The sequence below is a fragment of the Arachis hypogaea genome, chromosome 3 (genome assembly GCF_003086295.3).
Source record: "Arachis hypogaea cultivar Tifrunner chromosome 3, arahy.Tifrunner.gnm2.J5K5, whole genome shotgun sequence".
Classification (NCBI taxonomy): domain Eukaryota; kingdom Viridiplantae; phylum Streptophyta; class Magnoliopsida; order Fabales; family Fabaceae; genus Arachis; species Arachis hypogaea.
In genome coordinates, this window is record NC_092038.1 from 132,967,226 (window position 1) to 132,994,089 (window position 26,864).

The 26,864-nt window shown below is 33.1% G+C and overlaps 5 protein-coding genes across 6 annotated transcripts; 2 read left to right on the top strand and 3 right to left on the bottom strand.

Moving 5' to 3' along the window:
- The first annotated feature begins 637 nt into the window (after window positions 1-637).
- LOC112791787 (ADP-ribosylation factor 2) lies at window positions 638-3,707 on the top strand. The gene is made up of 7 exons (XM_025834750.3): window positions 638-830; window positions 1,456-1,625; window positions 2,019-2,089; window positions 2,195-2,314; window positions 2,719-2,837; window positions 2,930-3,011; window positions 3,453-3,707. Exons 2-7 carry the CDS (start codon window positions 1,478-1,480, stop codon window positions 3,456-3,458), a joined length of 546 nt encoding a protein of 181 aa, XP_025690535.1. The 5' UTR covers window positions 638-830; window positions 1,456-1,477; the 3' UTR covers window positions 3,459-3,707.
- Window positions 3,708-5,468: 1,761 nt separating this feature from the next.
- On the top strand, window positions 5,469-9,941 carry LOC112791788 (pantothenate kinase 1). Of its 2 annotated transcripts, none has more exons than XM_025834752.2 (10): window positions 5,469-5,753; window positions 6,221-6,430; window positions 7,021-7,067; window positions 7,251-7,367; window positions 7,831-7,950; window positions 8,045-8,139; window positions 8,227-8,320; window positions 8,472-8,603; window positions 9,084-9,196; window positions 9,504-9,941. In XM_025834752.2, exons 1-10 carry the CDS (start codon window positions 5,669-5,671, stop codon window positions 9,730-9,732), a joined length of 1,242 nt encoding a protein of 413 aa, XP_025690537.1. In that variant the 5' UTR covers window positions 5,469-5,668; the 3' UTR covers window positions 9,733-9,941. The 2 variants fall into 2 exon arrangements, with proteins under 2 accessions (XP_025690537.1, XP_025690536.1); XM_025834751.2 differs by having other exon boundaries at window positions 5,520-5,753; window positions 6,982-7,067.
- A 182-nt stretch (window positions 9,942-10,123) lies between these two features.
- On the bottom strand, window positions 10,124-13,139 carry LOC112791789 (uncharacterized). Its single transcript, XM_025834753.3, has 6 exons — window positions 12,872-13,139; window positions 12,271-12,414; window positions 12,036-12,197; window positions 11,553-11,675; window positions 11,235-11,378; window positions 10,124-10,772 (listed from the first exon to the last, which is right to left on the bottom strand). The coding sequence occupies exons 2-6, from the start codon at window positions 12,406-12,408 to the stop codon at window positions 10,338-10,340; spliced, it is 1,002 nt and encodes a 333-aa protein (XP_025690538.1). The 5' UTR covers window positions 12,409-12,414; window positions 12,872-13,139; the 3' UTR covers window positions 10,124-10,337.
- Window positions 13,140-17,188: 4,049 nt separating this feature from the next.
- LOC112791790 (probable nucleoredoxin 1) lies at window positions 17,189-19,643 on the bottom strand. Its single transcript, XM_025834754.3, has 4 exons — window positions 19,488-19,643; window positions 18,830-19,309; window positions 18,270-18,749; window positions 17,189-18,027 (listed from the first exon to the last, which is right to left on the bottom strand). The coding sequence occupies exons 1-4, from the start codon at window positions 19,578-19,580 to the stop codon at window positions 17,449-17,451; spliced, it is 1,632 nt and encodes a 543-aa protein (XP_025690539.1). The 5' UTR covers window positions 19,581-19,643; the 3' UTR covers window positions 17,189-17,448.
- Window positions 19,644-23,575: 3,932 nt separating this feature from the next.
- LOC112791791 (probable nucleoredoxin 1) lies at window positions 23,576-26,628 on the bottom strand. Its single transcript, XM_025834755.3, has 4 exons — window positions 25,851-26,628; window positions 25,272-25,751; window positions 24,709-25,188; window positions 23,576-24,331 (listed from the first exon to the last, which is right to left on the bottom strand). Exons 1-4 carry the CDS (start codon window positions 25,935-25,937, stop codon window positions 23,708-23,710), a joined length of 1,671 nt encoding a protein of 556 aa, XP_025690540.1. The 5' UTR covers window positions 25,938-26,628; the 3' UTR covers window positions 23,576-23,707.
- Window positions 26,629-26,864: the final 236 nt, after the last annotated feature.

The window sequence follows — 26,864 nt, forward strand, 5'->3', positions numbered from 1 at the left end:
AATTTCTAACAACAAAAATAACTGTTACATGAACTACTTACTTTAATTTTTGTACTTCTTAATCTCTCACCAGAAGCTTAGAACAGACCCTTCATGCTTCTGTTGTTTAGGCTTTTAGTTGGGTTGTAAAAGCACCGTTTAATTTGTTTTGGGATAAATCTGTTTTATATGCAAATGCAACCATTACTCAAGAAGGGTTTATTAAGATAATAATTAATGTGCAATATCAATAATTATATAGTGTTCCTCTCCTCATATGGCTTTGTCCATTGAAAAAAGTGAAAAAAAAAACATTGATCTATACATTTATTTATTTAAGGAGACAATGTTCCTTCCATTTTATGCTTTCCAAATTTAACAGGCAATTTCAAATCACTAAACGGACACTTTTGATTGTGTATTTACTTTTATCTTTAACTAAGTTGGGTTAAAGAGGAGTAATAGCAAATAATAAATAGTAAAATCAATTAATAATTAGTGGTGTATCTACCAAAAAATAAAAAAGGAATAACCAGTGGTGTAATTTTCACTTTTGAGTTTTGACAAAGAATCTAAGTCCAATTTTTTAAGGTTGGTTAGTGAATGGAAGCTTCCAAAATCCAGAGTACAAACAGGTATCCAGCCATCGAAGGGTACCATGGTAATTTGACCCAAAACACGCAAATATGTCGGGTACCCTTCGCTCCGGTCTCCGCGCTATAAAAGCCACCCTTGCACCCTCCCAATTAGCGTTCTTCGAAAGCATTCTTCACCCTCCTTCTCTCTCTCTCTCTGTTTATCCTCTCTCATCGTTTCTCTCCCTTCCTTTTTCTGGTTCCAGATCCCTTAAGGTAAACTTCATTTTCTCAGATCGCGTTTCTTTTATCATTTCTGCGTTCTGTTACAATTCGATTTGAAACCTCCGTGACTTCATTTCATTTTCGATATTTTCCCTTGCTTTGGAGATTTGTTCTTGCATGAGAATTCTGAGCTGGTTTATCTTTCGCGAATCGCATCTGAATTTTGGCGATCCTTTTTATTTGTTTTTTTTTTCGTTTTTATATATTGTATGCTTTGGTTTGTTGTGGTTTGTTCTACATCGTTTGATCTCAGGGTTTCGGGATCGAGATGTTCAGATCCGATCAGGGATTTTCAAAAGTTTCATGTTTATTGCGTGATTTTGTTATGCGCAATCTGTTTTGATTCTCCCTTAATGGTTATCTGGTGCTTTTAATGGAAATGCATGTCGATGTGTTTCAATATTTGCTGTTTAGCTTGAGATCTGGCGGAATCCATTGGGATTAGTATGATTCTCTAGTCTGTTAGCGCATTTAGTCTCTTGATTAGTAGGTTTGCTGGAAATAACTCGATTCAATTGATTTTTCTTTTATTATTTATTCGGTTGATATAGTTTGGAATTCTACTCGGAGAATAAACAGAGGATGCTAATATTGATAGAAAATTTTGGAAATGTAGGGATCCACACGCTGAAGGAGAAATGGGGCTCACATTCACTAAGCTTTTCAGTCGGCTTTTTGCCAAGAAGGAAATGCGAATTCTGATGGTTGGTCTTGATGCAGCTGGTAAGACCACCATCCTCTACAAGCTCAAGCTTGGAGAGATCGTTACCACAATTCCTACCATTGGTAAGTTTTTTCTTGATTTGATCTTGTTACTGTTGGGATTTTGTATCTCATCATTCTTCACTATTGTGGTAATACTAATTTATATGATATCCATTCTCAGCTTAGTTATATAGGGACTCGCTCACATAATCACATGTTGTGATGTCAAATGGTTTAAGCCAAATCATGAATTGCTAATCCATAAATGAACCTTGAAAATGACGATGCAGTTGTCAGATTTCTTTGGTGTCTCCATGGTCATGCAATATATGTCGTGCATTTGAAATCTATGTTGCATCTTATTTTAACAATATCATCTTGTGTTACTTTTGAAAATCTTTTGTGCATAGATGTGGCATATTTCTGGATTTCTATGTCTGCTGCTGCTATATTTTTTTCTCTTATTTATTTCAGGGTTCAATGTGGAGACTGTGGAGTACAAGAACATTAGCTTCACTGTTTGGGATGTAGGTGGCCAAGACAAGGTGTGAAATTTGGTTCTCATGCATCTTATAATTTTTGTGATATATCCTTTATAGTTCTCTATTTTGTGTGTCTTGGAAAGCAATGCTGAAATGTTTTCATTCCAGATTCGTCCCTTGTGGAGGCACTACTTCCAGAACACACAGGGTCTTATATTTGTTGTTGACAGCAATGACAGAGACAGAGTTGTTGAGGCCAGAGATGAGTTGCACAGGATGTTGAATGAGGTACATAGTCAATTAATGAATTTAGTACGGCTTGTGTGCGAGTTTAATGTCAGACAAGTTTGGACCTTTTTTTCCTTTTCAAAATGTTGTATGTCAGATACTGAGATATTCATTTGACACGTAAGTTATAAAATTTCTTCCTCTATTATAGTTGATATTTTGAATAGTGGAGAGAACTATAACCCTATCAAAGATAAGAGTTCTGATTTATATCATAGTTTGTCTAATAAAATAAATATCCATCACTTATTTGACGCAACTATGATTGTTCATCATGTTTCTTTTGAAACTGGGAAGATAGCTTGATATAAATTAGCAGTGGTGTTCTTTTTGCCTCTTGTTCTCATATTCTGGAGATGAAATGATAGAATGTGTGACATGCCTTTGATTTAATATGCTTTCAGGATGAACTGAGAGATGCAGTATTGCTTGTATTTGCTAACAAGCAAGATCTTCCGAATGCAATGAATGCTGCCGAAATTACTGACAAGCTGGGTCTCCACTCTCTCAGACAGCGCCACTGGTAATTATCTTGATTGTGATGTCCTCTTGTCCGGGATTACGTATTTATAACTATATCCTGTTGGTTCTAACATCTTTTTGTGGTTTTTTCAGGTACATCCAGAGCACCTGTGCAACCTCTGGGGAGGGTCTTTATGAGGGTTTGGACTGGCTTTCCAACAACATAGCCAACAAGGTATCTATTGATTTCTTTCTGGCCCTCATTATTCTGCACGTTTTTATTGAAAAATGACACGTTACATGGATTTACGTTAAATGGGAAGAAAGCATCATGATAGAATATATAATATGATAAACAGGAAGTAATTGACTATTTGGGTATTATTATTAGTGATGAGAGGAATAGTATAATTAAGGGGAAACACCATTGTAATAGAGAAAGGAAATAGTAAAATTTGGTGAACGGTGGTTCATTAGGAGTTTTCTCTTTCACTTGAAGAGAATTGTTCTTAGTTCTTAACTATCTTCTTCATTGTCCTCAAAACACATTCAACATTCTTCTCAAATCTCAACTTAAATACGCTTACAATCATTTAAGTATGTGCTTGCATTGTCCATCTAGTTATGTGGATTTACACTGAAGTTATCTTTTTTGAACGATTATATTTTATTTCAGGCTTAATGCTTGTTGGGAGTCTTCTTCTGAACCGGTGATTCTGGATGCAGGGGTGAATATTATCTAGTTTGCGTTTTTGGTCGTCTTCCGAGACAAATTGGATTTGTGTTCATGTTTTTGTGGTTTAGGACATCTTGATCGCTAAAATTATAGTAGGAATTTGTTTCATGGGATGTCGAATACTTTTGACCTTTCTATTGGGTTTGGATTCAATGTTTATAAATGTAATGGATAACAAAGCAATTCAATGCGCCATCCCATTCTGAGTTTTATAGTTTATTTGTTTGTTATATACCCCATTTTACAAGTGTTAAGTTGGAGGATTCACAAAAGTAAAACATCTTGCTTTCCTTCCATCACTAGATTGTAGTTGTTCCTAAATGCCCTTGTTGCCATTAGGTAGTACTCGTATAGTTCCAGTTGCATCTTTGCATTTTCGCGTCATCTGTCTTTTCTTTTATTAGTTATTACTGTTAATTTTGGGTTAACGTACATTCTCCCCCAAATTAATAGCATCTATGATTCGGATGGGAAACGTAAATTTAAGTTAGTTGCATCCTAACGCGAACTAATACTGGACACTACTTTATGATCACTAACCTAAACGCTAAACCCAGAAGCAGAAGGGCCAAGGCCGACCGATAGCCCAATCTTGAATATAAATTATCTATGTTCTCGGGTACCCCCAAAAGATTTGTGCTAATTTTGTGTTGCATCATTGTGTCAAGGAAACAAATTAAATCAACAAGGAAAATTTATATCCGGTTGAAGGGTTAATGCGCAGTTCAGCGCACCAGATTTGTATGATATGTGCTCTTAAGTCTAAGTTGGTGGAATTAATTGCTGATTAGTTGATGAAAGACGTCATTGTTTTGGTTTCACATGGCAGTAGCAATAATAAGCTAGTATTTGATCAAACTGATCATGAAAATAAGCTATTGCTTAGTAGATTTTTTTTTATTTTGGGTTGCCCTCGAGTTGATTGCTTAAGAGCACATTTTTATCATGAAAAAGGGATAAGCTTTGGGAAGTGCAAGAGAACGCATCATGGTATCAGAGCCTGGTTAACCATGTGCTTGGAATGGGAATTGAACACAAGATCACTTGGTGAAGCAGGACCTGATACCACGAAAGCAGCCACTCGACCCAAGCATCTATTTTAATTTTGTGTCGCTGGATTAATATATACATCTGAAAAACAATCAAACGAGGACCCACAACGTCGTTTGGCCATAATATAAAATATGTACCTGAAATTCAAAGGATAATGAATATTGGTCTGAAATATGTCAAGGTTTCACGGCGACGCCGGTGTAAATAAAATAAAACTGCTATCCACTTGGTCACTTGGCTGTATTATATACATGTTGACCCTTCTATTAAATAAATTTTCTGTCTGCAACAGTGCAAAGTTGCATTGGCAAAATAAAGCAATCTTTTATTTGCACTTAAGATAAATAGGGGAAAACGATTGGTGATAAAATATATTAATTTATCATCCTTATTTAAATGATATGATGATGATTTATTTAAGATTAATTTATTAATTAAAAAATACTAAATGAATAATATTTTTTTATATTGGATTAATACTAATTAATTTTTCATTTTTTTAAAAAAAAATATTGATTCCTTAATATTTTTCATATTCAAAATCCTAGAAAGATAATTTTGTATAGGTGTATTATTTTAAGAGATAGATTAAAATTTAATCTAAACTAATTGCTGGTATTTGAATTATATCTTTCATAAAATACTAAAGAGAAGTGTAATGGAACAAAAAAATATATAAAATATATATTAAAATAAATATATTAAAAATATATAAAATAATACATGTATATATATAAATTTATAATAACTAATTTGTGTGTATACATAATATTTTAAAAGTATATTAAACAAAATTTGTTCACAAATTTACATTTACAGTACTCTTATAAAAAATAAATAATTTTTTAATTAAAAGTATTCTTAAAAATAATAAACTTTAATTAATTATTAATTACTACAGTTGAGAAAGGGGAAGCTCAACTACTTTTCCGTTCTTTCCCGAACGACATACATATGTTTCAATATTTGTATGCCATCATCATTCATATATATGCTGCCAGAGATGAACCCTTACGAATTATGATCACTCACGTAAAACCGAGGTATGCATCATTCACCTAACAATTTCAGAGCGTGAATCACAAAATCCCCCTGAAAACAAAATGGATCCCAGAAGGGCTGAAACTGGAAAAAATTCGGATCAGATTCAATCTGGTCATGTATATCATCTCGCTTTGGATATTGGGGGTAAGTTTATATTTTCTGTTTTCGAATTTTATTTTCAGAGTTGTTTTCATTGCAATTGAGCTTATTTGGTTTCCGCAATATTGTGGGGTGCACTCGTTTGGATAAAAGTTGCCATCTTTTCGGAAATTTTCTCTCTCTCTCTCTTTTTTTTTTTTTTTTTGGCTGCTGATCATGAATTGTAATGTTCCAATTATATGAACTTGAGTAGAAGATTACATGAGTTTCTTTTGGGAATTGGTGTTTTTATTAACTTGCAATCTAGCTTGCTGCTCAAATTCAAATGTATGAATTTAGTTTGTGAAGGGTGATGGTCATTCTTTACTCTCATGTTTTTCTGATTGATGAATTAGTAATTTCGCATTCTCGAGGGATCTTGATAGCGTAATTTTGGTGAAATTGTCCAAAAAATGTTCTGCTTCCACATGACCTGCATCTTGCCTTCAATAATTTTGTTTATCTTTTGACAGGATCTCTTGCCAAGCTAGTTTACTTCACCAAAAATGATGAGCATATTGTTGGTAGTGAAAAGAAAAAATCCCCGATGAAGGCTTCGGGGATCTCCAACAGCAGTAGAAACAGTCCTGTTCTTAATGGAAGGCTCAATTTCAAGAAGTTTGAAACAAGCAAGATTAATGATTGTTTAGAGTTTATCAACAGCATGAAACTTCACCTCGGAGGTGTGTACAAAATTGTTGTTCTTTGTTTTTTGAAACTCCGATGTTGTTTTGTTTAATTCTGGGTATTCAAAGTTTATGTGGCTTATAACCAATTCAATTAGCAATATTTATCAAGTCTTTTTGGGTTTTGATCAGCTAGAATGCTGAACTGAGCTTCCTCACTGGGAATTCCTCCTTCAGTCCTTCCTATTCTTGCTAAATTCTTTTCGTCCTTATTTTAATTTTTTTCCTTTACTTGCTTTCTGCATAATATGTCATAGAAGTCTTAACTGTCTGTCAATGGTACATCTTAACCTAAGGATAGCTAGTCTTTGATCAGGAAATTAATCTTGAGTTAAGCCTGCTAATGCTAAGGTGGTAGATATGCTTCATAAAATTCAAATTCAGTTTCACTTCAATGACTTACAAACTGATGGATACCCCTCTAGGGCACACGCACAAACACGCGCATGTGCGCGCTCTGATATAATTCTTACAGGGATTACTACCATACGTCTCAAGTTGTCTAAAAACCAATCTTGGGGTCATTCTGAAATTTTATTACTGCTTAGCTATATCTTTTCAGATGATTGCAATGGTGATGAATGCAGGTTGTCAGCAGCCAGAAAGTCCTGGAAGCCAGACGATAACTATTAAGGTAATCAAACAAATTAGTAGGATTGAAAGTTTATTAGTAGTTTCCAAAGGTAAACACATATGCCCAAGCTTAGGGAGATATTTCGCATAAAAATGTTTGGCTTGTACAAAATACTTGATTAGTCTTAAGGCACTTGAATTTACATTATCTAGTTCTTAAGAATGAAAAACTATTGGTGCAAAGGCCACAGGTGGTGGTGCATACAAATATGCAGACCTCTTCAAGGAAAAATTCAGGATCAGTCTTGACAAGGAAGATGAAATGGATTGTCTTGTTGCAGGAGCAAATTTTCTTCTTGAGGTAGGATCCTGTTATTTTGAATATTCTCTTATTTGCTATTTAGTCATCAAACAACTAGAAATTCATATTTAGTTTTCCTCCAAGTTAGCCACAATTATTGTATGACTGAATGATTTAATATTTATAATCTCTAAGCACTTCTTGTAGGAGTGAATATGATTTCTTGTGATTGCCATATTTGTTGATTTGTTATATTTTAATATTTTTTTCCTTCCAAGTTTATTTTATCTCCTTTTTGGAGCCTTGGGTATACAGTAGGCTTTCTTTACTTGTTTGGAGTATGGGTGTGCGACATTTCGGTTTTCCTTCATCAATGATTGTATGGAAATATATGAATTTTCTTGTGATGTTCATTTGGTTTGGGCGGGGCTCGTACGCTGTCTTTTTGGTGTGCTATAAATTAGTTATGTGGCCATGTTCTCTAAACAAAACTCTTGTCCCTCATTTTCTCTTCTTTCAATAGACCATCCACCAGGAAGCATTTACCTATATGGGCAATCAAAAGCAATTCGTGTGGATTGACAAGAATGATCTATATCCCTATCTTCTTGTTAATATTGGATCCGGTGTTGGCATGATCAAGGTAGTTAAATGCAAGCTACATTATTTTCCCTATTGCTTTCCAAATATTTACTGTTTTTTAAGCACTTCAAGTAGTCTTTACGATTTTCATATAGGTGGAAGGAGATGGGAAGTTTGAGCGAGTTAGTGGAACAAGTATAGGTGGAGGCACTTTCTGGGGTTTAGGAAAGCTTTTAACTAAGTGCAAGAGGTTAATTTTTTGTGGTTAAATTCATTATTGATCTACATATAGACTCATAGGATTAACATAAATCCATTAATTTGCATTTTGTTTCAGTTTTGATGAGTTGCTGGACTTAAGTTACCGGGGGAACAACAGAGCAGTGGATATGCTTGTTGGAGATATTTATGGTGGAATGGACTATTCAAAGGTATGACTAGGTGAAGTTTGCGCTTTTTCCTGTTTAAAACGATAAGATATCATTCTTCTGTTCCATTATTGAAGAGTTTTTGTAAACCATGACTGATTCAAATCAAGAACTGTCTACTTAATGTTTGCTTCCCCCCTCTGATTGATAACAGATAGGTCTTTCATCTACTACAATAGCATCTAGTTTCGGGAGGGCAATTTCTGAAAATAAGGAGCGTGATGATTACAAACCTGAAGATATTGCGCGATCTCTGCTAAGAATGATCTCAAATAATATTGGACAGGTATTCCCCCTTATAGAATTTCTTTTTTGTTTTAGTACTTGGGAAAAAACAATTGATCCTTGGACCATTGCTAGTGTCATTTCATTACAGATATGTTTGAGAAATATTTATTACACATACAAATGAACACAGTATAGTAGTGGGGAAAAAGGTCAGAAACATTGATGAATCTATCTATCTATTTCTTAACTGATATGTTGATAATGATTAAATGACATGTATTATAACAATTTAGCAATAATACCTCTTCCATTTTCTGCATTTGTATCTTCTAACCATTTTTTATCCTAATGTATGTATTATGCAAACTTTGAATGAAAATGTGGATATATTGGATTTATTGGTGCAAAATTGATCTGTGCGCATTTTAAATTATGCCTTTCGTAATTCATGCCTCCATTTATAAACAAGTTCATACCGTATTTATCTGAGGTTGCAGATGTGAAATGGAATTGAGCTATAACTGTTATTTGCTTGTAGATCTCTTACTTAACTGCACTTCGATTTGGACTGAAGAGGATTTTCTTTGGTGGATTTTTTATTCGGAGGCATCCTTTTACAATGGACACATTATCGGTTGCAGTTAATTTCTGGTAAGTGAGACAAAACTTAATGAGTGACATTGCCTTGTCATAACTGATACAGAGCTTCTATATATGAATCATCTTAAAGCTTGTTGCCTATAGTAACATATAAAGAATATAATCTCAAAGATTGTATCGAAAATTATCAAAGCGACTATGATTTCCATTATCCATAGAAGTTACGCAAATTTTCTCTGGTTATTTCATCAACAAAAGCCAATATTTAGCTAAATTGGTATGTTTCTCTGCACATGCAACAACATATAGTAATTTACAAATATTCATTCAATTTATTTTCTTGTTTTAAATTTTGTAGGTCCAAAGGAGAGGCAAAAGCAATGTTTTTGCAGCATGAAGGGTTCCTTGGAGCTGTTGGTGCCTTCATGAGTAGTGACAAACATGGCCTCAAGGAGTTATTGGCGAATCAAAAGGTGGAAAGACCTCCAAGTAAATTGTCCTTTTCATTGGATCAAACACAAGTTCCACAACAAGATGGGGAATTAAATGGAGATGAAAGTATAGAGTGTAGTGTCTATGGAGCTTAGATGAAGCAATTCTTCGTTGCTTGCATCACTTATTGTTGTGACTTTCTGTAATTTAATTCTGTAAAATGGTCAGAAGAAGCTGTAGTTATTGGAATTATACACACTGAAAATTAGAATAAGACAAGTAGAACAACTCATAATAGGTCATGTATCATTTTACACTTTCACTCACGGCATTGTTACTCATTCAGTGAGATCCTTTTCTACTATTTTTTCTCTTCATCTGTATTTTGGACAATTTTAGCTTGAGATCTTCAAACGAATTTTGCCATTTAATGTTGTTATTCAAAATTGTTTGATAATCTACAAACACATTACTTGTGTTTGTTGCCACGTCAACATTGCCATTAAGGGCATTAACCCCAAGTGTATAATAAGCCACAATGACTCATCTTATAAACACTTATGACATTAATTCATTAATTGATTATTGAATACATGATACATTGAATTTATCTTTTTCAAAAAGAATTTGGACATTGTTTTAAAAGCTAGTGTGATGATGCATCAAAATAGTTGTCTATCAAGACATGTAAACTAAACTAATATAGAGAAATCTAGATAGTAAAAAAAAAAAAAAAAGAAAGAATCTAATACATGGAAAATCATTTAGCAGCCAGCAGTCTCCTATTGTTTTGCTTTGCATTTTTTCTATGTAAAATCCATCTTTCTTTAATGTCTTTTGTGTCAGAAACAAGGTCTAGACTTTTCCCAGGTTTTCCCTTAGACTTTTTGGCCTCATTTCCTCTAATTCTCGCAGCTTCCACAAGAAGATCATGTATAAGCATCTCAGTCGTCCGGGTTGTGATTCCCCTCAGATACCATGATATAGGAGGTGGAGGAACAATGGCTGGTTGAAGTATTTGTTGCAGGGTCACTTTAGACCCTATTCTTCCTTTGCCTCTTGTGCATGATTTGTAGTCTTCTTTTGTCAGTGGTTTAAAGGGAAAACATATTTCTTCATCAACAAGTAATGGCTCTACTCTCCAACAGCCCTCAAATTTTTTCATGAATCCTGTTTTGATTTGCTTGAACTTCATCTGACACACAATTGAATGCAGCATGTAAGATAGTCATCCTTTGTTGGTTTAGAAAAATACAAAAAATACACTAAATTTTTTAATCATAGAAATTCAATTAAAAATTGTCTCTAAGATATATCTCTTATGTTGAAACACAGAAATTATCTTAAAAACTATACCAAAATAGGGAAAATTTTTAATTTTTTAATCTTCAATTTCTTCTCCATAAGATACTTTTATGCATAATATCTTTTGTTTCTCCTCTGTCTTGGGACAAACCAAACATTATTTCTGTAGAATCCATTTATCCAAGCAAGAGGTGTTAAACTCACACCACATCAAAACATATTTGGTTAAGAAAGAGTGCCCTGGAGAAGAGATAACAGCTAACTTCGGTAAGTCTCTACTTGCCGAAAACAGTTACAAACAACTGATATAGGATCCATCCATCCATTATCTAAAAGAGATGAAGATCCTTACAGAGTGGTCATTTCTGTTTTGATCTACCAAGACATTAATCGCAATGGTCCCGGACCACCACAGAAATCTCCATATGGCTGCTTGTTCTAGTTGAACCACTTGCCTATGACCCTCATCAACCAAAACTTCTCTGGATATCACTTCCTGACAAAGAAAGACAATGAAGTTAAAAATTTCAATTAATAAGAAACAGAATTTTCCAAAAATGGCAGCCTTCACTCTTCAATATTTTTTAAACTTAAAGCACTTTTTTTTTCCTATTCAGAAGTCAGTAGTAACCGATTACATTATGAGGAGAGGAATGGATTAGTGCAGTACTTTGATATTTTTGAAAACTCTCCTATTATCAGGATCTGTTACTATATTATACACTGCATCAGGTGGCAAACCGACATCAACTTCTACGTTGAGGTTGCAAAGAGAGCCTTTTGGAACAGTCACCTGCCAAAACAGAACATTAAATTCGTTATCTATACTTTGAATGAGAGACATGAACATTGCCATGTTTGTTTCAAACAGCTACTATGCTACATACTGGAATTTTTATACCAAGCTTGAGCCACACAAAAAAGATAACTATTTCGCCTTCTGAAATCTAATCGAATTAAGATACTAGACACTTAATTTATAGAATCTTAGATATATCTCAACAAAAATGTATCAACAAAGGAGAATAGCCTCTAAGAATAACAGTTAAACCTAATGATCACCTAAACTGTGAACCCAAGCATCATTTTTACTTCATGAAGAAATCAAAATTTTAGATAGAAAATAACAATTTCTCATTTAAACTCTGTTCACCTTTATCTCAGGTGCCCTATCAACCCAAGAAGGGTTTTCTCTCCACAATTGCAGTTGCTCATTCAGTTCAGCTTCAGAGGCACTAAAAGACTCGTACCCATTATTCTGGACAGATCTCGTCGAGTTCATTCCATCCCTCTTTGCTAATCTACTCAGCTGTGACTGTAGTTAAGAAATAATTATGAAACAGATATTGTTAATATTCATGTTCCTAATAAATAATTGATTGACCTACCTTAAGAACATTCTGAAGCTTGTTGGGGATCTGAACAAAAAAAGTAGATATTGCAGGATCCAGTGCCTTAGGGAACGCACTTTTTCCATTCTTGTTGATGTTTAGGCTGAATTTTTTCACCTCTGACTCACCCATCATAAAAACCTGAAATTTTTTTTATTAACATTTAATTAAGCTAGTTCATATTATAGATAACTTACTATAAATCATTAAAGTTCACTACTTGGTGTGGTGATACCAATTTGCATTCGCATAATTTTGCTCTGGATCAAACATAAATTATCACAGAAATTTTAAATGCCTTTCACATAGAGAGGAGGATGTTATCACAACACAAATTGGATTTAAGACCACAATCCCATAACCAAAGCATCATGATCAAATTTTGCAGGAAAACCCTTAGATATTGAACTCAACCCAAATTTTGGAGTAGCATGACCCATAAAAAAAAACTAAAAAAGGGTAAAACTAGCAATTACAAAGAGATAAACAGAAAAAGGATAACTGCTAATCTTATATGGCTAATAAAATGAAACTTAACAGTTATTGCTGAAAGTAATGAAATGAATAAAGTTGTGGAAAAGATTCAAAGCATTCTTACAGGGTATATTCCAAGGAGGAAAGCTCAGATCTTAGCTTGGAACTTGGCAATGAAATATGAAAAAAATGGTTTTTTTTTTTTTTGGAAAGGGTTAATCTTTATTCAATTTATATTTTCCTATTGTTTATATTTCTGAGAAGTAGAAGTCAGATTGTGGAGGATGAAAGAAAAAGGATAAGTAAGGAAGAACACGTGCAGAACATGTTGTCACCAAAAGTACACTTGGTCGTAAATGATTGGTCTGCTCTTCCGTGAAATATTGGGTTTGATGCGTGCTGTGGTTTTATTCCCCACAATATTTATATAATATAGGAAAGTTTTCACATGTGGCAGACCACTTTATTGACATATTAGCTATCAGCTACAAGCACAAACCAATGGAAAGATTGGGCCATTTATTTTTTGCGGGTAGCATTTCGGGCTATGGAGAATTTGAGAAAATAATAGGATCACTTTCATTAAAGATTAGACAAAATAATCAAGTTGGGTTGGTTTAATAGTTAGTTCATTAGTCTGCTTAAATAAGTGTTGAGGTTAAAATTCCGCCTTGTGTATGTAGCAACTAATTGACCAGCGATAAACTCTTAAATGGAGTTCAGTATCGCGACGGATTAATCATTGACCTGTCGGATTAGGATATACCGTAAAAAACAAAAAAAAAAGATCAGACAAAATATTATTGGGCAGGAGGATGAATTATTTAAATTATAATTATGCAACCGTAGAGGTTAAGGTAATTGATTAAAATTAAAATTGATAAAGGTTCTCTTATATAGAAAAAAGAATTAAAAGTTTAACTAAATTGTATTCTAAAAATATATGTTAAGATTATTTTTAATAAAAAATTTTAAATTTTTTACTTTAATAAATAAACAACAAATATATTAAAAAATAAATTATATATTTTTTTATATAAATTTTTAATTGGTAATCTTAAAATGTAATTTTAGAGTATAAGTTAGATAAAATTAAAAAATAATGGTTGAGTGTTTGGTGTTTTTCTTTGTTATTTTTGTCAATGTTATATTATTAATATATAATAATTTAATGAATGAAACTAGGTAGGTTTAACTTGAAAGTTAATTCATAAATATAGGTTCTATTAACATATATACAAAAATAAATGTTAAGTCATTGTTGCGGTTCTCTTTGATATTTTTGTTACGGTTAAAGACGAATAAAAAGTATATTAACAGATAATAATTTAATGAATAAAACAAAAAAAAATAATATTAAGTGAAAAGTAAAACTTGTAAATACTAAAAGTAGCCTGTAAAATATTTTTAAATTACATGTTGACTTATTAATATTCTTCATGTTCCTTTCTCAGTAGAAACACATCCTTAGTTACTCGTTAATGTTAGAATTATGTATATGACATTATCATATGTGAAATAAAAAGCTGCGTTAGAAAACGAATGAGTGATGTTGGAATTAACTCAGTTAGCCACATTGCATAAAGTAATGTTTATTTCGAACATATGAACATTGCAATGGCAAAAGAGAACACAACATGATGTGGCTGCAACGGCAGTTAACATTAAGAGCTTGTTGATTATAATTAAAGGGATGTTTTAAGAAGATTTTAAAGTACTGATCCCAAACTAAAAGACAACTCAAATAAAGAAAGTTTTATAATTACGACTAGTAGATTAGAGTTTTGCATTACATAAAATAGGAGCGGTAATAGAAAAGTAGTATGAATTTAATTTTTAATGAAAGGGAAAAGCTCTACATCTATGTAAAAAATACATGGATGTTATCCAAGTAATTTTTTTCACACACGTGTTTTTCCACCCTATAATCGTTTGTTATATACGCGCCTCATATAATGTATCGCATTTTCGTTCTTCTTCTTCTTTTCTGTTCGCGTTCTTCTTCTTCTTCTTCAACTTAATAAAATTCGTTGTTCTCCTCTATTCGCGTTTTTCTTCTCTGCTCGCATTCTTCATTATTGATTTGCATTGAATTCAACGTGATAAGCTCTATCGTTCTTCTCTTCTTCTTCGTTTTCTTCTTCGATCTACACTTCTGAACGGAAACAATGAATGATTCAACTTCAAATCAGTTGAATAAGGTTATTACATTGAGACAGCTAGGGAATGATTGCTGCATGCTATCACAATAATCTTAAACATTGAACAAAGTAAAAGGAGGCCACCGAATCGAACAACATTTATTTGGTGAACCGAAATTACAAAGACCACCGAACCGAACAATGTACATGTGGTAAATAAATGGTGATCAACTTTCAATCAATAAGAATAGTATTTCTCCTCCTCTTCCTCTTCCTCTTCCTCCTCCTCCCTCCTTCTTCTTCTTCTTCTACCTGATAAAATTCGTCGTTTTCCTCTGTTCACGTTTTTCTTCTCTGCACACATTTTTCATTATTGATCTGCATTGAATTCAACGTAATAAGCTCTGTCGTTCTTCTTCTTTTTCGTTTTTTTTTTCTTCGATCTATACTTCTGAATGAAAACAATGAATGATTCAATTTCAAATCAGTTGAATAAGGTTATTACGTTGAGACAGCTAGGGAATGATTGCTGCATGCTATCACAATAATCTTAAACATTGAACAAAGTAAAAGGAGGCCATCGAACCGAACAACATTCATTTGGTGAACCGAAATTACAAAGGCCACCAAACCGAACAATGTACATGTGGTGAATAAATGGTTATCAACTTTCAATAAAAAAGAATAGTATTTCTCCTCCTCTTCCTCCTCCTCCTCCTTCTCCCCCTCCTTCTTCTTTTAAATTTGCGCTCGTAGGTTCTTCTTCTTTTTTCAGTTTAGTGGATAGTGTAACTAGGGATTTGAAATTGGTTGTTACTCTGTTCAATACTTCTTTTACATGGAGAAATACTATTCTTACTGATTGAAAGTTGATCACCATTTATTCACTACATGTACATTATTCAGTTCGGTGGCCTTTGTGATTTCGGTTCACCAAATGAGTGTTGTTCGGTTCAATGACCTCTTTTTACTTTGTTCAATGTTTAAGATTATTATTTTTATTTTTAGTGTGTCTTTTTACAGATAAATTTAAACGTGTAAAATATAATAATATACTTTTATTTAGTTTTTTTTTTATTGAATGTTTTTTTATCTCTTCTTTGATTTAAAATTTTAAAAGAATGTGGTTTAATTCAATTGTAGAGATATCAACAATTTAACAATGTGTAACATATTAATTTATCAAAATTATATTATATAAATACATAATGATTAATTTTAGTAATTAATTTTAATATGTAAATAATATTTTTTGTTTTTCAAAGATTAATAACTTGTACATCAAAAACGAAAATAAAAATTGACCCAACTAATAGCCCATTATTTGGCCAACATTTCAACCCACGACGCGCCCCAACAGCTTCCACTCTTCCAACTTTCAGCTTGGCTACATTTATCAATATTGCTATAGTCGTATCCTCTGTTAGCCACTATTACGTCTGACTTTTTTTGTCTTTTACTACTACATTTTAGGGATTGTTTTGTAATTCCACTAATAGCTACAAGACAAAATATAAACATGCTATTGGACTGTACGTGATATAGGAGTGTGCCAGTAAAGTTGGCTGGTATAGGTGAAAACTTTCCATATAATATAAGATCTTTCAATAAGTTTGAGATTTAATTTTGACGATAAGATCATAAAATTACTCATTTTTTGTTTTAAGTTATAATTAATTAATTAGAGAGAAATATGTAAATTTATTCAATTCATATTTTAATTTTACAAATTTGTTCCTTATAATTTTATAATTTAAAAAAAATAAATATAGTATTAATTGAAACATGCTCTATAATTAATTTTAAGGTAAAATATGTTTTTTATTTTTAAAGTTACAATTTCTTTTTAAAAATAATTTTTAATATTTAATTTTATTCAATTTTTCTTCTAATGCTTTTGATTTGTGTCAAAATTACACCTAAAATTTTTAATTTTATCTTTAAAATTTTACATGAAAATTAATATATATCTACAGATAATTTTGATACAAATTGAAAATGTTAGAGACAAAATTAAATGAAACCAAATGTTAGTGGTATTTTTGAAACTAGCCTCCATATATGATATATACATACACGTTTCAAACATTAAGACATCCTACTTTAAAATTTTCATTTTGGTGTTTTCATCAAATCTAATAATTCATGAAAGTGTGAGTGTGTGATGATAATTTTCTAGAGAATTTTTCGTTCCTCTTTTTTTAAAAAAAAAAGATCGTGATTTAGCCATCCATGTTATGGTTGATTTATACAAGAATTTCTTTCCACCCACACAATATAAAGATAGTTGCCCAAGAAAATAAAACAAAAGGTTTGTGAGCTTTCATTTGTTCCAACTTCCAAAAAATATAAAATTGAAGATTATGCATTTGATCAAGATGTATATAGACACGGCTTGCTTTTTAACATGTATTCAAGATTAGCATTCAAATCTCCAAAAAATGGCATACATGCATGCACATGAATCACTTAATCACTATATATATGTTTGCTGCTGCATGCAGTAGGAGGGTTCTTCAGTGCTATCCGATCGATCTTGGCTAATTCAATTCCTTAATTACTAGTCAGCCATTAATGCACATTTTGGATGCATATCAAAGTCACACTTTTCACAGCAATAAGACCATTTACGCCCCTCATCATCACAAACATCACAATAATAAATCATACGGACGGTCAATGAAATCTCATGCTTGTGTTTCTCATGGTCCAGCTTCTCCGGCCACCCCTTTGCAGCCTCATCCTCTTCTTCCTGAACCTCTTTGATCCTCTCCTCCGTGAAAGGATAAGTCCGTGCCCCATGATAGTTTATCAGAAATCTCGCGTCTTTTGTGATGGTTTGCCCGTTTGGTCCAATTGCAACAAGCATGGGGACTTCATACACCCTGAACTTCCGGCTGAGGTATGACTTCCTTGGATCCCCATAAGGGATAGCCAGCCATGGCATCACTGCAAAGGATTCGTCAAATGATGCTTGGTCGTGGTCGCTTGAGATGAAAATCACTTCGAATTCCTCCTCCTTTTCCTTAATCTCATGATATGCTTCTATTAGTTTTGGATGGAATACATGGCATGCAGCACACCACCCTCCTGAAAAGTAGAGCAGGATGTTCTTTCCCACTAATTCTGACACTAGAACCTGAAACATGAACAACTCCTAATTATTTTATTATCCAAATTACTAATGATGGTTGGTTAAAGAATAGTTAATTCCCTAGTAAAGTTGTTTCTATAACATGAGTCCTATGCAAGAAAGAAACACCTTCTAGTACTAAAAGTGATTAATAAGAAGTAAGAAAAGATAAAAAAAAATTGTTTTTTATACCATAAGAAAGTGATACAAATATCATTTCTCTTTGTGGCTAAGTTTGTTCTTTTTACCTTGGTACCATCTTTTCGAATGACAAAATCTTGATCTCCAGAGACCAACAAGGACTCGAGGGTCTGTGATGCAGCCTTGGCCTTCTCGATCTCACTTAGCTCAGCAAACTTTTCAGGGGAGAAAGGGTATGCAATAGCTCCGTGTTCCTCAACAGCCTCAACAACACTAGAATGAAGAGTTTTCCCATTTTCATCAATAATAACCAAACGGGGGAGAGTTAAGACCTCAAAGTATCTTATCAACTTTCCACAGTTCTTGTCCTCAAAAGGCAATGACAACCAAGGCATACTTTCCAATCCTTTCTTAAAGGATTCTTCTTCCTCATCAAGAGGTATCATCACAATCTCAAAGCTCTCCCCATCTGCCTTTAACTTGTCATAAAACTCCACAAGGCGGGAAGTAAATTCAGTGCATCTTTCGTATGAACTCGATGAGAAATAAAGCCCAACCATCTTGCCCTCGAGTTCAGAAACAGCTATCTGAATGAATGAATGAATAAATACACACACAATCACATTTGGAAACTGCTCTTTACAAAGTTAGTTAATTAGTAGCTTACTTTATTTCCATGGGAAGAAATGACAAAGTCACGAGAAGGAGATAGCAAGAGAGATTTCAAGGATTGGTTCCTCTTAGCTTCCTCTTCAAGATCCTTCAATTCTTGAATCTTTGCTAATGTAAAAGGGTAGCCTTCAACTCCATATTCACGAATAACATCAACTCCGCTATCAGTAACAACCTCACCAGTTTCATCAAGTAACACAAGATTAGGAATCCCTTCCACCTCGAAGAGTTCATCAAGGCGGTTGCGTGCCTCCGAATCGGAAAACGGAATAGCAAGCCATGGCATCTGAGAGAAGTACTCCATAAAAGTGGCATCATTTTCATCAGCAGAGATAAACACTACTTCGAAGTCACCTTTGGGGGCGAGTTCATTGTACACCTCCACCAAAGCAGGGGTGAATCTTTGGCATGGAGGACACCACGATGCTGAAAAATACAAACCGAGTTTCTTATGCTTCAAGGTGTCTACTTTAACCTGCAATTCGCAACTAACCCTTTTATACAATGTTCCATTTCATCACGTTTAAAACAAACGTATCATACTCCAAATTAGCATCTAAATTTCTATAGGTTTAATTAGCAGAGTCAGTGAACATGAGATCAATTGAATCAAATCTAAAATGAGAATAGATCAATTGAATTGAATGAATTACCTGATCGCCATTGTTGTTGATTAAAAAGTCCCTGTCAGGAGAAGAGAAGAGGTCTTGGAATTCGTCGGGGGCATCATCTTCAGATTCTGCCATGAAAACAGATGTGGATGCGTTGTAAGCTGCGAGTTGCGAGTGAAAGTAGTGACTTTTTCGGTTAATGCCATGTGCGCGAATGAAGGGGCCTATTTATACATTCGGGTTAACATATACCAATCAAACCCAATATCTCTTCTATCTTCTCTAATCAATTTTTAATTACGAGTATTTATCAAATTTGTTTCTCAAAGAATTTTAGACGATATACTTTGTTCTTTAACTAAAATTAGTTACTCAATTAACTCCTAATAATTAACTTTGTCAGTCACTTAAGTCCTTTGTTCCGTCAACTCTAATGGGTGACAAAATAGTCTCTAACAACTCTAATATGGGACAAAATAGTCCTTGACCACCTATTTAAAAATGATACTGTTCTCCTCCAATTTCCATCGTATCTCGCATAACATTAACAGTTTAACATTGTAACTTCAAGTTACACAATGCACACTTTGCAACTTCAATATTCACAAGTAGAAAAATCATCAACTTGTTCTCAACTAATTAATACTCAAGAAACTAATGACTATATCTCTCAAGTATGTATTTATTGTCTTCGATAGATTCCATGAATCTAAACAGTCTGATTTATTAAGACCCATAGTCATCATTACCATCTCCCTCCTCCTCTACCCTATCATCTCCATGACCACATTGTCCACCACTCCAATCACTTCATTCGGCTTCTTTTCTGAACCAATTTTCAATAATCGCTTCAGTTTTCATACAAGCGGCAACGACAATATTGCTCGTTGTACTAATAGCTTAGATGCGAGGTCGAAGCTGTCTGCCAACTTGGACTCTGAAAAAGAATGAATGAAACATTCAATGTCCATTCCAAATGAGAATTTGCATATGATGTCGAAGGAGAATCTTCTGATGATGTCCTAATGTCTAACAATCTATATTGCTTGTCGAAAAGTGGAGAAAGATGTGTCCTTGGGGCAGTTATAGAATTTGGTTTTGAGGATGTGGTGGACGTTGTCGAGGTTGGAGGTGATACTGTTATCGAGGACATGGAGGTGGATGCTTCTGGTGGGTGAAGTGCGGAGGAGGTAGGTGCACCAGTCAAAGAGATTTAGGAAGTGTGTAGTTCATGACATGTTGAGGTAGGTGCGACACGCGTGACAGTTATACTATGGCTTGATCTTGGAGTTGAAGAGGAGGAAAGAAAAGATGGAAAAGAAGACTGTGAAGGTGAAGAAGAAGAGTATGAATGTTAGAATTATGCGAGATATGATGAAAATTGGGGAAGAACACAATCGTTTTCGAACAAATGGGTCATGAATCATTTTGTCTCCTGTTAGAGTTGTCAGGGACCATTTTGTCTTCTGTTAGAGTTAACAGAGTCAAGGACCTATGTGACTGACGGAATTGATTGTTAGAGACCAATCGAATAATTAATTTTAGTTGGGAACTAAAGTGTCTGATCTGAAATTCTTTGAGGACCAAAATGGGTAAATACTCTTTAATTACAATTCAACTACACATTCAAGTCTTTTTGAAAATTAAGTCAAACTAAATTGGCTAAAACTCAACAAAAACTACTTTCATTACACTAGCGTGTACACACGTGCTTCACTAACGCTAACATATCCTTCTTCGTCTTCGCGTTCCTTCTTCTTCTTCTTCATGTTATTCCTTCTTCTTCGCATTCCTCATTCTTCGTCTTCGCATTCCTTCTTCTTCTTCGCGTTCTTCCTTCTGCTTCTTCGCATTCTCCCTTCTTCTTCGTTGCATTCCTTCTTCTTCTTCGCGTGTTTTCTTTCAATCGTTGTTCTTTTATTGCTGTTATTGTTGTTGCATTTTTTCTTTTCCTTCTTAGTTTAATTGATATTCATATGGATTCAGAAATAAATTCGATGTATTTTTGTTGATGATCGAGTCTTTTTTATTGCTTGTTCAAAACCGAACTAATTTCGGTTCATTTGTATGTTAATTGAGGTTCACCTTATGCTGTTGATAAGTATTAACCAAATTTTTTATTTCTTAAGTAATTTCAGTTAATTTCTTAATTTAGTTGAAGTTCATTTAGATCCAGAAATAAATTGGATGTGTTTTGTTGATAATTGAGTCTTTTTTACTATTTATTCAAAACTGAACAAATTTCGGTTCATTTGTGTATTAATTGAAGTTCATCTGATACTGTTGATAAGTATTGACTAAGTTTTTTATTCCTTAAATAATTTTGGTTTATTTCTTAGTTTAATTGAAGTTCATTTGGTTCCAGAAATGGATTGGATGTGTTTTTATTAATTATTAAGTCTTTTTCACTACTTGTTCAAAATTGAACTAATTTTGATTCATTTGTGTGTTAATTGAGGTTCACTTGATGCTGCTGTTAAATATTGACCAAGTTTTTTATTACTTGAGTATTTTCGGTTCATTTCTTAGTTTATTTAAAGTTCATTTAGATCCAAAAATGAATTCGATGAGTTTTTATTGATGATTGAATCTTTTTTACTGCTTATTTAAAAATGAACTAATTGAATGGAATGGAGTGAAATCTAATACAATTGAATAAAGTGATAATAAATAACTTCATTCTTTTTTGCTAAAAAAATTGGTCAATACTTACCAGCAGCATCAAGTGTACCTCAATTAACACACAAATGAATCAAAATTAGTTCAATTTTGAATAAGTAGTCAAAAAGACTCAATCATCAACAAAACACACATTAAATTTATTTCTGGATCTAAATGAACTTCAATTAAACTAAGAAATAAACTGAAATTACTTAAGGAATAAAAAATTTGGTCAATACTTATCAGCAGCATCAAGTGGACCTCAATTAATACATAAATAAACAGAAATTATTTAATGATGACACTCGAAAAAATCAGAACCAATAAAGATGTTAGCAAAATGTTAGTATTGTTGGTGATGACAATAACAAAGAAGAAAAAACTGCGTGCACGAAGAAAAAGAAGAAGGAGGAGGAGGAATGAAGAAGAAGAACTTACATGCGTGAATTTGAAAGAAGAAAGAGGAGGAGGAGGAGGAAATGGAGAAGAAGGTGTGTGATTTAAAAAGCGGTTATAACAACTTAGTTAGACTTAATTAAATATTTTGCTTAAATATAGAGATTTATTCTTTTAATTAATTAATATCTATTAGTTTTTTAAAATTATTTTTTAAAATTTTTTATATTTTTTAAGATTTAAAATTTAGAATTTAAAATTTAAAATTTAAAATAAAATATAATTTTAAAAAATAAATGATATTTAATGAAAAAAATTGACTCTTTAATTATTATTTTTTTTAAATATAAGTGTATTTATAGCTTAATTTAATTTATGGTGTTTTGATTAAAAAAAAACTTAGTTTTTGAGGCATTACCACGCACCTAAGATAGGATATACATCTTACTGTTTTTATGACACATGTTAAATTCATTCTAATTAATTTGATTTTGATAGAGATATAGCAATTGCTATCATTTTGTTAGAAAAATGTTCAAAGACCAAATTTATTGTTCTCAACTATCATTTTTAGGCCTAAGTATAATTCATTTAATCTAATAATTTAACAATATATTTTTTCTCACATTTTTAAATATTAATAGTTAATTATTAGTAAAAAATAATAAATTTCGATGAGCTTCTAATCTTATTTTTTTTATTAAACAAGCCAATTTTGATTAAAATCTAACTAATGTAAAAAAAAAATTCTTACTTTGAAGATTATCAATGAAAGTTATGTTCTTCTTCATTTAATTTTATAGGGAAAAAAAAAGAAAAAAAGAATGCGTCAAGTAACCTATCCACAAGTGCAAATACATAAAAGTTGTTTCCACTCTGTTTTCCTACACTTTGGTATATTATGGTAGATGACATTGTGGCACAAATTTTGAGAATGTACCAATGTTGAGTAACTGTTATTAATGGAGAATGACTGAAGTGATCAATTGAGTTCTTTAACTTAAGCACCTTTTCCAAGCAAATAGCCAAAATAAGACAAAGGAAGATGCAGAATAGGAGAAAAAACTCAAAAAAGATCAAACCATAGTTTCATTAAACATTCACATAATCACATCACATTATATAGCATCCAAATTATTCCACACAACTCACAAGACATAATATATATAATATAAAGGCCTGAAAATGTAACATGTAAGGAGATTTCAAGCTTTAGTGCAAACTTCTCCATCACAAACCCAACCATGTTTAGACTTGTCTTCATCGTTGGCCTCATCATGTTTGCTTTCTTTCTTCTCCAATGCACACTTTGGATGCAGATCAAAGTCGCATTCGGCACAATAGAAGGACCAAACACGGCGCGTCAGCACAAGCTCATGCTCATGTGATTCATGCTTCAACTTCTGAGGCCACCCTTTTGCAATCTCTTCCTCTGCTGCCTCTAACTCCTTAATCCTCTCCTCGGTGAAAGGATAAGCATCTGCACCGTGAAGGTCAACGAGATCCCTGGCCTCTTTTGTGACGGTCCTGCCGCTTGATCCAATGGCCACAAGCTTTGGGATGCCGGATACCTTAAACTTGCGGCTCAAGAAAGCCTTTCTTGAGTCTCCAAAGGGAAGCGCCAACCATGGCATTCCTCCAAAGAATGCCTCAAACGAGTCTTGGTCCCGGTCACTTGAGATGAAAATTACCTCTAATGCATTATTGTCCTTTTCCTTAATCTTCTGGTATGCATCAATGAGTTTTGGAAGGAATGCGCGGCATGGAGGACACCAATGGGCTGAGAAGTATAAGAGGATGGTCTTTCCTACTAGCTCTGAAACCGGAACCTGAAATGTGAATTAAAAGGTAAAAACTCAGGTGTAGTTAACTTCATGTGAAACTAATAACTGAGAATCGTTAAATGATTTGACATATTTGATTAAATTATCATCTAATAACTCTTAGCTATTAACTTCTTATAAAACTCTAGGAAACCAACTATATCGTAAACCAACTCTAGAAAATAGAGATGGTAAGGAATTGTTCTATTTTTTTTATGTAACTAGCATATTTTTCAACTAGTTAGCTATAATTGGCTATATCCGAAGTTGGTTCCCTTGCGGAATCCTAAAATTTATACTTTGTTAATATCAACCACAAGTGAAGGAAATTAATAGAAAAAAGTTTAGATTTGAAAAAAGTTTTCAAGAAATAGTGTGTATACCTTCACCCCATCTTTTGCTATGACAAAATCTTGATCTCCAGACACCAAAATTGACTCGAGTGTTTGAGAGGCCTCCTTGGCCTTGTCGATCTCACTGAGCTCAGCAAACTTGTCAGGAGTGAAAGGGTATGCAGCAATACCATGCTCCTCAACAACCTCAGCAACATTGGAATGAAGAGTTTTGCCATCTTCTCCAATAATAACCAAAGTTGGGAGACCTGAGAGCTCAAAGTACCTTGCCAACTTATTAATGCTCTTGTCATTGAAAGGCAAGGATAGCCAAGCCACACTTTCAAGTCCTTTCTTGTATGCTTCTTCATCACTATCTAAGGGTATTCCCACAACCTCAAACTTCTCACCCTTTTCCCTCAGCTTCTTGTATACCTCCAATAGCTTTGGAGTAAAATCTGCCGATGCATTGTATACAACAGAGTAGAAATACAGACCAACTATCTTGCCCTCAAGTTCAGATACAAGTACCTGCAGGGTATACACCAAAATTAAGCTCAAACTGTTCAAGTTATGGTCATCATCAAGCCAAAAGTATGAATTTATTTGCTTACTTTTTTCCCATCAGAAGATATGACAAAATCACGAGAGCGAGAGACCAAAATTGATGTTAAGGTCTGGTTCCTCCGGGCTTCCTGTTCTTGATCCTTGAGCTCATGGATCCTTTGTGATGTAAAAGGGTATGCTTCAGCCCCATGTTCATTGATAAGCATAACCCCACTGTTAGTGACAAGCTTACCAGCTTCATCAAGCAGAACAAGACTGGGAATCCCCCTCACTTCAAACAGCTTCTTGAGGCTACTAATGGTCTCGGAATCCGAGAAGGGAATAGCAAGCCATGGCATCTTGGAAAAGTAACCCTTGAAGGAATCTTCATCTCTATCAGAAGATACAAAAACGATCTCAAATTCACCTTTGGAAACTGTCTCATCGTACACCTCCACCAAAGTTGGGGTGAACCTTCTACATGGACCACACCATGATGCTGAAAAATACAAACCAATCTTCTTTCCCTTCAAGCTCTCAATTTTAACCTGTAAAATAAAATTAACAGAAACTGGTCTACTACATTATTATCCAGAGTTGGCTTCAAAATCAATCATAAATGAGGAATTCAGTGATGAATAGTTTACCTGATCAGCGTTGTTGCGAATAAGAAAGTCCCTGTGAGGAGAAGAGAGGAGTGATAGAACATTGTGTGCAACTGCAACATCTTCCATGGTAAACCAAACACGGAATATTCACAGATTCAAATTGATTTGGGTACCGTCATCAAGCGGTACGTGATATATATTGACGAGAAAGTATAAGAAAATGTGGAAATTCTAGTAGATTTTAGGTGAAGTTGATAACTGATAAAATAGAGTCAGTTAAATTATCTAACAATTTTTAAATATTAATTTTATGTAAAGTCGACTCTACCTAAATTTTCACCATAAGAAAATAACTTTTTTTTTACAATGTAAATAATAAATTAAAAAAAATTAATTTTGATTTTAAATTTAAAATATTTATTGCTCACAACTCACATCTTCACAATTTCCATTGCCTATTTAAGGATTGTAGATAGACTTGGGCAACGTCAAGTGGAAAACCGTGTATTCGTCACTCTTGCTTACGTCATAAACCGTCTACTCTTGGCTCTTGCTTACGTCATCTTATCTGAAGCTATTTATATATTAATTATATTAGAATATAAAAATATACTAAAAATATATTAAAAATAATATAAATATTTATAAACATAAATACTAACAATTAATTTTAAAAATTAATTTTAACATATAAATAATATTTTTTATTTTAATTATCATTCTCACCGCATAATTAAATACAAAAAAGAAAAATTCAATTAGTCAAAATTTATGGCATTATTGTTTTCTGTGCTTGTGCAGTTGTGAGTTGTCACTTGTGTTTTCATTGTTTCAAGATTCATTGATGATAACTAACTATGAAAGAGAGAATTCTAGAATTTAGAGTCCTCGTTGACTTAGAGTCAATTTTAGAAAATAATTTTTATATTTTTTTATCAGCACTTAACTATTAAAAAAATAAACGATTTTTTATTATTAAATATAATTTCACATCATTAAAAATATTATTAATAATTAATTGATAACTACAAAATATTAAAATTGCTGTCCTCT